General features: G+C 53.3%; 1 protein-coding gene and 1 long non-coding RNA gene across 6 annotated transcripts in view; one reads left to right on the forward strand and one right to left on the reverse strand.

Moving 5' to 3' along the window:
* Positions 1-12,225, forward strand: part of Podxl2 (podocalyxin like 2) — a 31,250-nt gene extending 19,025 nt beyond the window's left edge. For all 3 annotated transcript variants that reach the window (XM_020177528.2, XM_074044576.1, XM_074044575.1), the window contains exons 3-8: positions 1,330-2,129; positions 2,789-2,863; positions 8,576-8,732; positions 9,136-9,197; positions 11,046-11,225; positions 11,728-12,225. In XM_020177528.2, coding sequence (XP_020033117.2) covers positions 1,330-2,129; positions 2,789-2,863; positions 8,576-8,732; positions 9,136-9,197; positions 11,046-11,225; positions 11,728-11,940 — 1,487 coding nt within the window. In that variant the 3' untranslated portion in view covers positions 11,941-12,225. The remainder of the gene's footprint in view (positions 1-1,329; positions 2,130-2,788; positions 2,864-8,575; positions 8,733-9,135; positions 9,198-11,045; positions 11,226-11,727) is intronic.
* On the reverse strand, positions 5,168-12,414 carry LOC141411553 (uncharacterized). 3 transcript variants are annotated; one of them, XR_012436404.1, is made up of 4 exons: positions 12,349-12,414; positions 8,450-9,028; positions 8,215-8,365; positions 5,168-6,696 (listed from the first exon to the last, which is right to left on the reverse strand). It is a non-coding gene; the product is annotated as an uncharacterized lncRNA (long non-coding RNA). The 3 variants fall into 3 exon arrangements; XR_012436403.1 differs by lacking the exon at positions 12,349-12,414 and adding an exon at positions 12,180-12,268; XR_012436402.1 differs by lacking the exon at positions 12,349-12,414 and adding an exon at positions 10,881-11,050.
* Positions 12,415-12,455: the final 41 nt, after the last annotated feature.

The raw sequence follows: 12,455 nt of genomic DNA on the forward strand, positions 1-12,455 counted from the left end.
TTGCCTTTTCTTTTCTGTGTTGCTGGGGTTGAAGCCAGAGCTTCATACATGCAGGGCAAAAGCCCTACCACTGAGCCACAGCCAGCCCTGGCCTGTGTTTAACCTGTTGCATCCTAGGCCCGCTGCACCTGCTCTGTCCTGAGGTTTATTTTCATGACTTCCCTCGTGTTTCTTCTTCTTTTGGATTTCTCGGAGAAGATCCTTAAATAATTCTCTCAGAATCTATGGATAATGAAACGTTTTAGCCCTCACATGTGTAAAACACTCTTCATTTTGCAACTACACTTGAATAATAGTTTAGTTGGGTATAAAATTCTAGTTTCAAAATAAACTCTCAGAATTCTGCATTTTTTCAGTTTCTTCCTGAAGTCTAGTGTTATTAATTAGGAGCTTGATGGTAATTTGTTAATGAATTTCTTGTTCCTTTGTAGGTAAGCCTTTTTCTGACAGCTTTTAGTTCCTTTTGCTGCTTAGAACTCCAGAATTCAGTGAGAATGAGGTCAGCTGTGAGTCCTTGGCTGGCCACTCTGATGAGATGCCTTCACTGTGAAGACCTGTGTTCCCAGCCCTGAGGCACTTTTTCTTTGCTTTCTCCCCACTATTCTCCATTTTTGTGGGTTTGATTTTCTGAAAATCACATTAGGTAGATATTAGGCCTCCCACATTGTTCGTCTTGTTAAACTTTTCTGTCTTGTTTTTTTGTTTTTGCTCTTGCTCTGGAGGCATCTCCTTGACTTTTTCTTCCAGTCATCAGAAATTTGAATTTACAGGGCCAGGCATGGTGGTACATACCTATAATCCCAGGTATTTGAGGAAGAGATAGGAGGGTTAAGGTTTGAAGCCAGCCTGGGCAAAAAAGCATGAGACCCTACTGAAAAATAACTAAACTAAAAAGGGCTAGAGGAAGGTCCCTGGATGAGCAGAGCCACATCACCACAGTGGAGAAGCCACTGCTCAAGCCTGCTCAGGGTGTCGTATGCAAGCTTCTGCTTTCTGCTCCTGCATTCCTGTGCTCATTGAATTTGGGTGGTAAATTATTGTTGTTGTTATTTTGCAGTGCTGGGATGGAACCCAGGGCTCGATACATGCCAAGCAAGTACTCTGCACCTGAGTGTTATTTTTATTATCATAAAGGAAGCCATGTGTAGCTGGGCTCCTGTGTTCCTCCACAGGCTGGCCCCACCCTCCTCCCCAGCCCCATTTCCTCCTAATGTTCCACCATCCCCCATGAGTATATCATGGTTCTTTAACTCCGGGAAATGCTCTCAGTAAATTCCAAATACATCTGCTGGTGAAACGAGTGAGTGAGCAATCCATCTCTGTCCTTAGACTACGTCTTCCCAGACCTCACGGAGAAGGCAGCTTCCATGGAAGACGATGGCCAGGCCCAGGACCTACCGAACCTCCCCTCTGCCCTGCCCAAGACGAATCTGGTTGAGCCTCCCTGGCATATGCCTCTAGAGGAGGAGGAGGAGGAGGAAGAGGAAGAGGAAGAGGAGGAGGAGGAGGAAGAGAGGGAGAAGGAGGAGGTGCAAAAGGAGGAGGAGGAAGAGGAGGAGGATTTGCTCCCGGTGGTGAGCGGGTCCCAAGAAGCCACAACTCAAGCCGGTGACTTTTCTCCCAGCAGCAGCAGCCAGACTCCTGGGGCCAGTGGACACAGGCACGAGGATTCTGGGGAGCAGGCCTCCTCAGGCGTGAAGGGGGAGAGCAGTTTGGAGCCCAGCTTGTCACCACCCTCAGTCACCCCAAGTACCGTGACCCTGGGGGATCAGGACTTTACCAGCCAGGAGGCTGGGGGTACCATGTTGCCAGCTGCTGGGCTTGGGGTAGAGTTCGAGGTCCCCCAGGAAGCAAATGTAGAGGCCACAGTGAGTGCAGCCGGGCTGGCCGGCAAGCAAGGGGAGCAGCCGTCCTCGCTTTCTTTCCTGCAAACAGAAGCTCCAGCTGGGGCTGAGGCCCTGGATCAGGGTCCCTTTTACCCCAAGACCTCAGCCTCTTTCCCACCCACCTCTGGAGATGTGGAACCGACACCTTTCTCAGTGACCTTGGGGAAGGAAGGTCCCAGCCAGCAGCCCCAGGAAGGACAGGCTGCTGAAGTCTTCTCCAGAACACCCTGGGACTCCACTCAGGTAAGGCTGAGAGGCAGCTTCTTCCTCCCCAGAGTCTGGCCCTCCCTGTGGAGGAGTGTGTTGGATCTGCCTGGCTAGGGGAGACCCTTCTACAGCAGTACAGTCCCCTGGAACTGGTGGGATGCACACCTTCTGGCCCAGCAGTGGCTGTCCCTCCACACTCACCTGCAAAGTGTTTGGACAGCGTGACGGCCACCTGGCTTTCCTTTGTCTGGTGCTTATTGGAGCAGCAAGTGGGTGGCTGACAGCGCTCTTCCGGCCCTTACTACCAACGTGTGCCACACACTTGAGCGTGCACCTGCACACGTCAGTGTTCATGCCACAGAAGGGAGGGAAGGGAGGAGAAGGGGTCTCAGGTCATCGGCCCTGCCTCTGGCCACAGAACATTAAAAAGCTTTGAGGCAGGCCAGCCTCTGACAGCGCCCACTCCCTGGGCATCTTGCCTGCCTTCTCTTCTCACCTAGACCCCTGCTTGGTCCCTGAGGATAGACACCAGGCTCTGTGGACCTTTGGCTGGGTTCTTGGCATGTCACCTCGCAGAGCTTGCCTCCTTCTCCCTAGATCTGCACCTGCTGGCTTCTTGAAGGTTTCCATCCCTCTCTCCTGCCTCCTCTCCTGGGGATTCATGATATCACCCTTGCTTGTGTCTTCTGGCACAGGTGATCTGCAAGGACTGGAGCAACCTGGCTGGGAAGAACTACATCATTCTGAATATGACAGAGAACATGGACTGTGTGAGTGGGGAGCTGGTTCACACAGGGGTGCTGCTGGGGTGTTGTGCTGGGGGACCAGGGAAGGTGCTGTCCTTACTATAGCATTCTGAACATGACAGAGAACACAGACTGTGTGAGTGCTAAGCTAGGCTTACTTGGGGAGGGAGGACAGCACTGGGGGACCAGGGAAGGTGCTGTCCTTACTGCAGAGGAGCAAGCCTAACCCAGGCACGAACCAGCACCCACCACCACCCCCCAAAAAAAAACCCCAGAGTGCTTTCATATCATAAATTTTCTAAGGACTCTTTCTTTCTTAGCTGCTTTTCTTTTTAACTTAAAGTAGTCATTGGTAGTTCAAGTGGTATAGTGCCTGCCTAGAAAGCATAAGGCCCTGAGTTCAAGTCCCAGTGCTGAAAAAAGAGCAAACCAAAAAAAAAGCTAAAGGACTCATTTTGTTTCTGTATGGAATTTAAAAAAAATTTTTTTACCATTGTTTAAAATGATATTGAAGTCTTTTTCTGTTGTTTGGATTTTGGTTTTTGAGACAGGGTCTCTCCATGTTGCCCAGGCTGGCCTTGAACTCCCAGGCTCTAGTGATCCTCTTGCTTCAGCCTCCTGAGTGCTGGGACTACAGGCATGCACTACCACGCCCAGTGAAGTCTTTTGTAAAAGTTGTTTTCATGTGCAGTGTGTTGCCACACACGGGCAGTCCTCACTTGGAAGGCTGAGAAGGAGGATCTCAAGTTCGAGGCCATTCTGAGCTTCATAATAAAATTGTCTTCTTCCTGTATGGGTTACTTTCCTCCCCTTGCTCGTTTTGGCCTTAGCTTTCCCTCCAGTGTCTGCCCGTGTTAGCGCACAGCTCTCTAAGAAGGCCATCAGAATGCTGGTTGGGCAGGTTGTTCTTGGTGCTGGGGCTGGACCCTGGATAGGCAAGTGCTGACCACCGGACCACACCCCAGCCCCTGCTGGGAAGCTTGGAGCCTGGGAGTGGAGCTTGTCCACTGTGGCTTCTCAGGACGGTGTCCTGTCCATTTCATTTGGAAGCTCAGGCTCTTCCTCCTGGTGATTGATCCAACTGTGGAAACAGCTTCCTGGACGTGACTTGCTGGTTCCGTGCTCTGTGGGGTAGTGCCAGGGCGTCTCCATTACACATGTGCGTGTGGAGTGTCAGTGCTCATTCACTCCCTCGCACGGTGCCCTCCCCCACGGTTGTCTCTGGTGTCCTCTCCGGCAGAGGCCTTCCATTTTCCTTTAAAGAATAGACTTTCAGGGCTGGGTAGGCTCGGTAGTCGGAGCTGGCCTAGCACAAGGCCTGGCTTCCATCCCCAGCACTGAAGAATAAATAAAATAAAAGGAATAAAAAGAAAAGATGTCTGCTCTTCAGCCAGGGAGAAGGGACAGTTGGCAGACTGTCAGTCAGTTCCTATTTTTAGTAACATTTTTTGTCCTGTCTTTCAAAGGTGGCCAGTGCTGCCCATTCAATGACTTTGGGAGTGAGAATCAGCTCAGCAGGACTCTGGCTTCCCTATTTTGGCTAGTGTGAGCAGTGCTGTTCACACTATATTCAATACCCTGTTTTTGATTCATTGGGGTGTATACCCAGAAGTGGGGTTTTTGGATCATACTCTAACCTTATTCACAGTTTCCACACTGGCTGCACCATTTCTCACTCTCACCAGCATAGCACACCACGGTTCCAGTTTCTCTACATTCTCTCAATACTTGTTTTCTTCATTCTTTGCGTGTGCGTGTAGGGTAAGAAGAGGAGCAAATGTATTATAGATCTCAATTGTGGTTTTATCTGCACTTTCGTAATGATGAGTGGACTTGAGCATCAGTCATTATTAACAGCTGGTGCTTATTTCACTTTCTCAATATATTTAGTGGTTCCTTTGTTGAGATGTCTTCTCACAGCTTTAATCCCCTTTTCCTTAAGTATATCCATGGTAGTCAGCTTGCTGTGACAGAATACCTGAGATATACCACTTATAAGGAGGATAAGTTTATTTTGGCTCATGGTTTCTGAAATTCAGTCAGTGGGCACTTGGCTCTATTGCTTTTGGGCCAAAAGGCTGGAATCCATAGTAGAGAGTGAGTGGGAGAGGAGGCCCACATGACAGCATGTGGGAAGCAGAGAGAGTGGAGGGGCCAAGGTTCTAATGTCCCTTCAAGGTCATGGTCAAGGTCATGTGAGGTGACCTCACTTCCTCCCACCTGGCCCCACCTTGTAAAGGTTCTATTATGGTAACCAGCGAGGCTCCCAAACAGAGGACACCTCTGCCTGGCCCCTGGGTACCAAGTTCATTATGTTGTTACAAAAAAATTTTTCTTAGGACGCATCGAGGTAGAGACCAAGAAAGTTTATTAATGAAGCAAAGATAGAAATGTAGTACCCAGCCCAGACATGGGTGTGGGCACAGCTGATAACAGCTGCAATGGGTGCTGTAACATCAAGAGTATTTATGGTGGAAAAGTGGGTTGGGGGTCGGCTTGAATTTGCCTTAGAGAAGAGTGCTCCCTTTGTTTTAGACATCTGCTATATTCTGTCATTCTTGCTGTCACATTGTCTTATCACTTGGGCCCAGAGAGTTTCACGGTTGGCCCATTTACTAAATTTGAGGACATAATGACATGAGTATTTGGGCCTCTCTTTTAACAAAGGGTGGGTCCTGCCAGGTGCACCATACAAGCAGTTGTCTATCTTCGTGATAGTATTTTCCTTTGTAAAATTTGTGTGCCAGAGGAGCCATTTTCCCCGGTGTTTTGTCCAGGACAAGCGCCTTTTCAAAGATGGTGTTGCTCATTCCTGGAGGGTGCTAATCACTCAGGAGAGTGGGTCAGGTCAGAGGTAGGGTTGCTCTTTTTCTCTTCTTTTTCTTTTTACTAAATGTTGCAGCTTGCTGAGAGGGTTTAAGACCTAAAGGCAAGATAATAGTGCCTATGTGCTTTTAATCAAGTCATTCATTAATACAGTGTTTCCCTTTGAATTGTTGGCTGCTGTTTCCCAGACCTCATTTTCCCTGACCTGCCCTGCCTCACTTCCACTACTTCCCAATAGCACTATGGGCTACAGACCATGCCTTTGACCCATGGCCTTTTGGGGACACTCCAGACCCACACCACAACACTTTCCTTTCACACCATTTGAGAAGAAGTTGAAGGCATCACTCTCTTTTACCCCTAATTATTGTATTTCCTCAGCAAGAATATTTTTTTAGATAACCACAATACAGTTGCAATATCAGGAAATTAACAGTGGTACAAAACTGTATCTAATCTATCTACTTTGTTTACATTTTGCCAGTGGTTCCAGTAACTTTGTAGTTGTAGCTTTCCCCCTTCTGGTCCAGGCTGTGACCCAGGACCATGCATTGCAGGTAGTTCTGCGTCTGGTCTCCTGTAATCTGGAGCAGATCCTCAGCCTTTCCTTGTATTTAATGACCTTGATACAGTTGAAGAGAATAGGAATTTATGAATGTAAAAATAGTGACCACACAGAACCCACATCTTCAGAAAAAGATAGGGAGAAATGTTCCCTCAGAATCTAATCTCAGGGCAAGTTTTACAGCTTCAGGAATTTGATTTGTAAAGTATGGAGAAGTAATAATGACTAGCCAGCTTTTCCAACTTCACCTGGGATGCCATAGCAAACCGAACGGAGCCAGCGGGGGCAAGTCCAGGTGAGGAAGCAGAAAGATAAAGTGGTAAATCCTGAGGTGTTGTCATGCAGAAGAGAACCTCGTCCTAGACACACAAGGATCAGGTACTTCACTCAGCACGACCAGGAGACGCACCAGAGGACAAGGACGAGGACAGGGAGGGGAAAATGGTGGTGGCCTTTAGTAAGAATCCTGAAAGGGAAAAAGCATTAGTACAAAGGGGTGGGTGATCAGAACTCAGGAACCAGAGCAGGGCTGACCCTCAGGCAAGACTCGACCTTCACTCACTTGAGGCAGCAGTTGAGGGCACATTGCATCATGCTCGGCCCTCCCAGCCCCAGACTCCACCATTTCTCCAAGGAGTTCTGGTTTCTTTTCACGAGAAAAAGTTTAAAAACCAAGATCTGGGCTCCAGATGCTCTCACAGCTACAGAGGTGTCATTGCTTCTTTGGCAAGAACTGAGCTTTCTCTGTCTCTCTCCGCCCCCCTCACACATACACACACACACACACAACTTTGAGTTCAATATTTCTAAGGGCAGTCCATCATCTTGGGTGATACCTTCTATGCTTACTTGTGAAAGCTTTAGAATTAATTTTGGTGAACAATGTGAAGGGTGAGTTGCTCCAAACCATGTGATTGAATGATTACTTTTAATTCCCCCACTGAGCCCACATTGTCAGATGGGGAACTGAAGGTCACAGAGCTGAGAAATGGCAGAACCAGGATTTGAACCCAGATTTACTTGGTTCCAAAGCCAGGGCTTTCCCTTTGCCACATACACTGTTTCCCCGCCTAATAGTCTACAGTCAGCACACCCGTGGGCTTAGGCCAGGCAGATGTCTCCACCCAAAAAGAGATGGGTGTACACAGTGAGTACAGTGCTGCAGCAGGGAAGGCTCACTATGGGTCAGAGGGCATTGCTTTGTGAGCAGTGGGACTGCAGGTTCCAGTGCAGGAACTTTGCTTAGGCAGGTATGGGCCCGCCCTGTCCTCTCACACATCTCTCGGGCTGCCCTGGCAGCTGCAGGGCTGCCTCCTGGCACTCACGGTTAGAGCTGAGCTTTGGGCTGGGAGGCCAGTGAACAAGAAATGGATCCCACATTTCAGTCACCCTAGTGGCCTTCAGATTGGCATGACAACCAGGGAACAGTGCATTAGCCCGGGATGCAGTAGAAAAGAGATCAGGGAGGCCTGACAGGATGCTGTGCCTCTCAGCAGCTCTGGCTCCCAGCTCCATAGCAGGGCGGGCACTCTGGTCTGGTTGGGCCTTCAGAGGCCCAAGCAGTGGATTCAGTTTTGCATGGAGTGCAGAGAAGGCTTCTGGGGAGGTGCCAGAAGACTAGAGGATCTCCTCATCCCACCTGGGCTAGGGAGGGACAGGTGGCAGCCTGTGAACCAGGAGGCAGGGTCCTGGTCTCCTGCCCCGGCCCTCACTGAATTCCTGTCTAGGGCCAGCTGTTGCTTTGGTTTAAATTATGGAAGCACATATGTCATGGTCAAGTCAATCTACACATCGAGCCGTCTCCACACTGGCTCTGTGAAAGCACTCAGATGTCTCTCCAGTGACGGGCGCTGGCTGCTGTCTGCTCTGATGGCCCAGAGGAGTCCTGACTCTGCTTCCCACCTCCCTGCTTCCTGGTGGCTGTGGAAGCACCTGATGTCGGCCCATTATCCTTCTGTATTTGTCCCCAGCACCGTACACTTACCACCAGGCACCATGAGCAGTGCTCCTATAGTCTTCCATACTCCAAGCCTGAGTCCTGGAATTGTTACTGTGCATGGGCCAGTGTGTCCCCTCAGTCCACTGTGCATGTCTCAGGGAGGCCCAGGCCTTCCTCTAGCCGGAACAGAGAAGACCTGGAGGCCAAGGTAAACAAGATGTATCTTGGTGTTCCCAACCTGCACCAAGCTTCCAGCTCGCAGGCAGTCCCCAGAACTGACCTACAGCCAGAAGGTCTTTCCAGGCCTTTGACCCCTGAACTGAGGACGGTGTGGGGGATGGGCGCACAGGCAGATGGGCCTGTGGGCCTCAGTCCTTCCCTGAGCTCAGGCCTCTCCACCTTGTAGGAGGTGTTCCGGCAGCACCGGGGGCTGCGGCTCCTGGCCCTGGTGGAGGAGGTGCTGCCCCGCCACGGCAGCGGCCGCCATGGGGACTGGCACATCTCCCTGAGCAAGCCCAGCGAGAAGGAGCAGCACCTTCTGATGACGCTGGTGGGCGAGCAGGGTGAGGAGGGCAGGCGCGGGGCAAACCCACACCAGCAAGCAGGCAGTGCAGCAGGGATGTGGAGCCCAGCACCCCAGGACTACAGGGCTCCCAAATTAGGGCTCCAGGTGGACTGACACACTTGGGTTCTGGGAAAGAGGAAGAGGAAGTAAAGACCGGGACTGGGCTGGGAACAGTGTGGAACCAGCACACTGAAGGCTGTGGGGGGAGAGCAGCATGTTCAGATGCAATGCTTGAGTCATCCAGTGTCACGCCTGTCACATGGTCTTCTAATGAGGATCCGAGTGTGATCAAAGCTGGAAGTGGGGTAGAGGGGTCAGGTCAGTACCCAAGAGTCCCATGGAGAAATGCTTCAGGGGCCAATGCATCCAGCTAAGCTGATGATGCCGTTTCTTCCCCATAGGGGTTGTGCCCACCCAAGATGTCCTCTCCATGCTGGGTGACATTCGCAGGAGTCTGGAAGAGGTAAGCATGCAGTGACCTGCCAGCTGACTGCTGCCTTGACCCCTCCTGTCCCTGGGAACCTGCAGTCCCCGAGGATGGGGCCTCCTTGCTTCAAGGGAGCAAGAACAGAGTCCTGCCAGGCGCAGCCTGGGGCAGGACCCCGTGGAATGGCGGAGCTTTGTGTACTGCATGCAAAAGCTACAGCCAGGAGAGGGCAGAGAGCGAGCCGTGGGGGAGGGGGTGAGGCTCAGTGGTGGGACAGCAGAAGAAACTCCATGCAGCACCTGGCAGAAGGGGACACAACAGTTTGCAGAAACCACACGTGCCAGGGCTCCTCCCCTAGGGCCTACAGTATGGATCCAGGGTGGGAAACAGCCCTGCCTAATGCAGCCTGTGAGCCGCTGGCCTGTCCTGGGCTGCAGTGAAGGCTAGGGGAGGTGGGACCTTAAGTCTCTCTGATGCTTCTGGCCCCCTTCTTAAGGACAGCCACACACCCCCACCCAGCACACACACCAAACCACCTTTACTCACTGTGGCCCCAGTGACCTGTTATTGGCTCTCCTTGCTCTTGGGGACTTTGCAGTACATGACAGCAAACATGAACATATATGACCTGGGCTGCCTCCTTATCTAGTGTTTTCATACTGGGTTTTTTCCTTATTTTTAGTAAGCATGTCAAGTGTTCACAAGGGCCACACTGCACTGGGTTCTCACTTAATCCTCTCTGCCACCCCATGGGGTCATGAGGATTAAATAAAGCACCATTTTGGGGTGGGAGCTGAACCCCAGAGAGGTGAGGTGGCTTGCTTGAGATTACACAACTAGGAAGAACCAAGCCTGTGAGATTCAGGGCCTTTTATCATGCCACTGCACTGCTGGTTGGTAGCCCTGAAATTCTGGGTCAAGAACACTGGTGGTGGTAGAGGATGGTGGGAACAGGCTGACTGTGACTTCAGGCCCCCTACCTCTGCTCCCTGCCCCTAGGCATTCTGCCTGTACAGGGCACTCAATTCAGATTTGCTTGACTAAAAGGCATGCTGGGTCTTTAAAAGTACAGAAGTGGTACAAGTGCATTGGGGGGTGACTCTAGCAAAAATGAAAACTGAATTAAAAGATGAGAGAAGTACTGGGTACGCACAGGTGGTTCAGACACCACAGAGGAACTGAAGCTCTGGCCTTAGAAAGGGCCCAACACAGCCTGGCCTCTGCACCAGAGCCTTCCTGGCACTTTTCGACCTCCTTGCCTCCCTTCCCTGTGCCTGGCTCTATGGGGGTCAGCAGCCCCAGGGGGAGAAGGCAGGCCTAGTGAAGATAACCTTCAGTGTGTGGGAGTGCTAGGTAGCTGCCATTGGGAGGGCAGGGGTAGACCATATTCACTGTGTCTCCACACTGGCCCTTGAGATGTGCAGCTGCCTGCCCCAGTGGCCAGAATGATAGCCGAGCCCCCTGCCTACCCTAAAGGTCAGGGCCCTGACCCAGTGGTTATGTGTGCTAGAGGGCAAGAGGGGCTTTCAGCTGCCCTGCTCAGTTTAACTGAGGGACAGGCACAGTCTCTCTCTAGTAGACAATGATTAGCAGCGTAGGGACCCGGCTCAGTGGAATTAGGACCTCAGCCAGGTGTGTCCAGAGTTGTGCTGGGGCAGAAGCCTCTGTGGGGAATGCAGCCATGGGAGGGGCTTAGGTGACAGGGTAGACAGTACACACCCCTCTGAGCACAGGTCCAGGCCCCAGGGAACATCAGAAGACCACAATGTGCTGGCCTCTTCTCAAGTCTTGCCTGCTGGCCCTGGTCCCAAACCCCAACCGCCCCTCGGTGAGGAGCCCAGCACCAGGGTCCTGGCTCAGGAACCTGGTCCCTCCCACCCCTAGATTGGTATCCAGAACTACTCCACCACCAGCAGCTGCCAGGCACGGGCCACCCAGGTGCGCAGTGACTACGGGACGCTCTTCGTGGTACTGGTGATCATCGGGGTCATCTGCTTCATCATCATTGTGCTTGGCCTGCTCTACAACTGCTGGCAGCGCCGGCTGCCCAAGCTCAAGCACGTGGTGAGCATGGGGCAGGGTACACCAGGGAAGCTGGTGGAGGGGTGCCCACCAATGCTGGTCACCTGAGATGCAGTGTCCTCAACTGCTGTCCTGGAAAAAACAAGGCTGTACGGGCACTAGGCCAGGGCCTGGCACTGGCTGGCTCTGCAGAGCAGGAGCGGCAGGTACAGGGAGTGGGGCGCCCTGCACATCACAAGCTGCTCCTCTCAGGGGAAGAGTGGCACTGGAGAGCCCCAGCATCTAGGGCTCTGGAACAGGCAATGCCTAGAGGATAGAAGAGGCTCCTGCAGCCAAGAGGAAGAGAGCAGGCCCGGTCTCATTTATAACGGGTCTGTTAGGAAGGATCAGGTGATGCCAGGGGGATGAACGGGTTTTTAGTGCAAAGGATTATTCAGGAGCAGGTGTGAGGGCACTGGCTATCCGCGGGGGCCTGCGGCTGTCGCGTGTGGGGTGTGCGTGGCTGGCCGCAGCGCACGCCCAGCGCCCTCTCCCATCACTGCAGTCGCACGGCGAAGAGCTGCGCTTCGTGGAGAACGGCTGCCACGACAACCCCACGCTGGACGTGGCCAGCGACAGCCAGTCGGAGATGCAGGAGAAGCAGCCCAGCCTGAACGGCGGCGGGGCCATCAACGGCCCGGGGAGCTGGAGCGCGCTCATGGGGAGCAAGCGTGACCCCGAGGACTCGGACGTGTTCGAGGAGGACACACACCTGTGAGCCGCCGAGCTCGGGCAGAGTCGCCTGGGGAGTCCGGGCCCTGCAGCCCGGCGGTGGCCTCGCGCCCGCCCGCGGGGACTGCGCAGGATGGCCCGAAAGCCGCCGCGGAGCCCGCACAGCCCTGCGCCCCTCCCCGGCGCACCCCCGGCCCTCGGCGCGGGGCTCCTCCCGCTTCCTACTACACAAGGCGATCTTGGCGCAGCTCCCACCCCCATCCCGCCCGGCCCCGTGAGCCCTACCGCGGGCGCTCGGACTCCATTAAAGCCGCCCGAGACCGCGTGGGCCCGTGCGCCTGCTCGCCTAGTTCTTGTGTCGGCGGAGAGAGGCTGAGAGGACGGGGCGGGGGAAAGAGAGGGGAGGGGGAAGGGAGGGGGGGAGGGGGAAGGGAGGGGGGGGCGGGGGGCCCACCAGGCTGGCGCGGGGCGGGCTCTAGACTGGAGCGGGCGCGCGGTACCCCCGGCAGGAGGGAGGGCGGGGCCGGAGCGGACTGGGCGGGGCCTGGGTTAAGTGGGCGG

This window comes from Castor canadensis, chromosome 10 (assembly GCF_047511655.1).
Source record: "Castor canadensis chromosome 10, mCasCan1.hap1v2, whole genome shotgun sequence".
NCBI classification, from domain to species: Eukaryota; Metazoa; Chordata; class Mammalia; order Rodentia; family Castoridae; genus Castor; species Castor canadensis.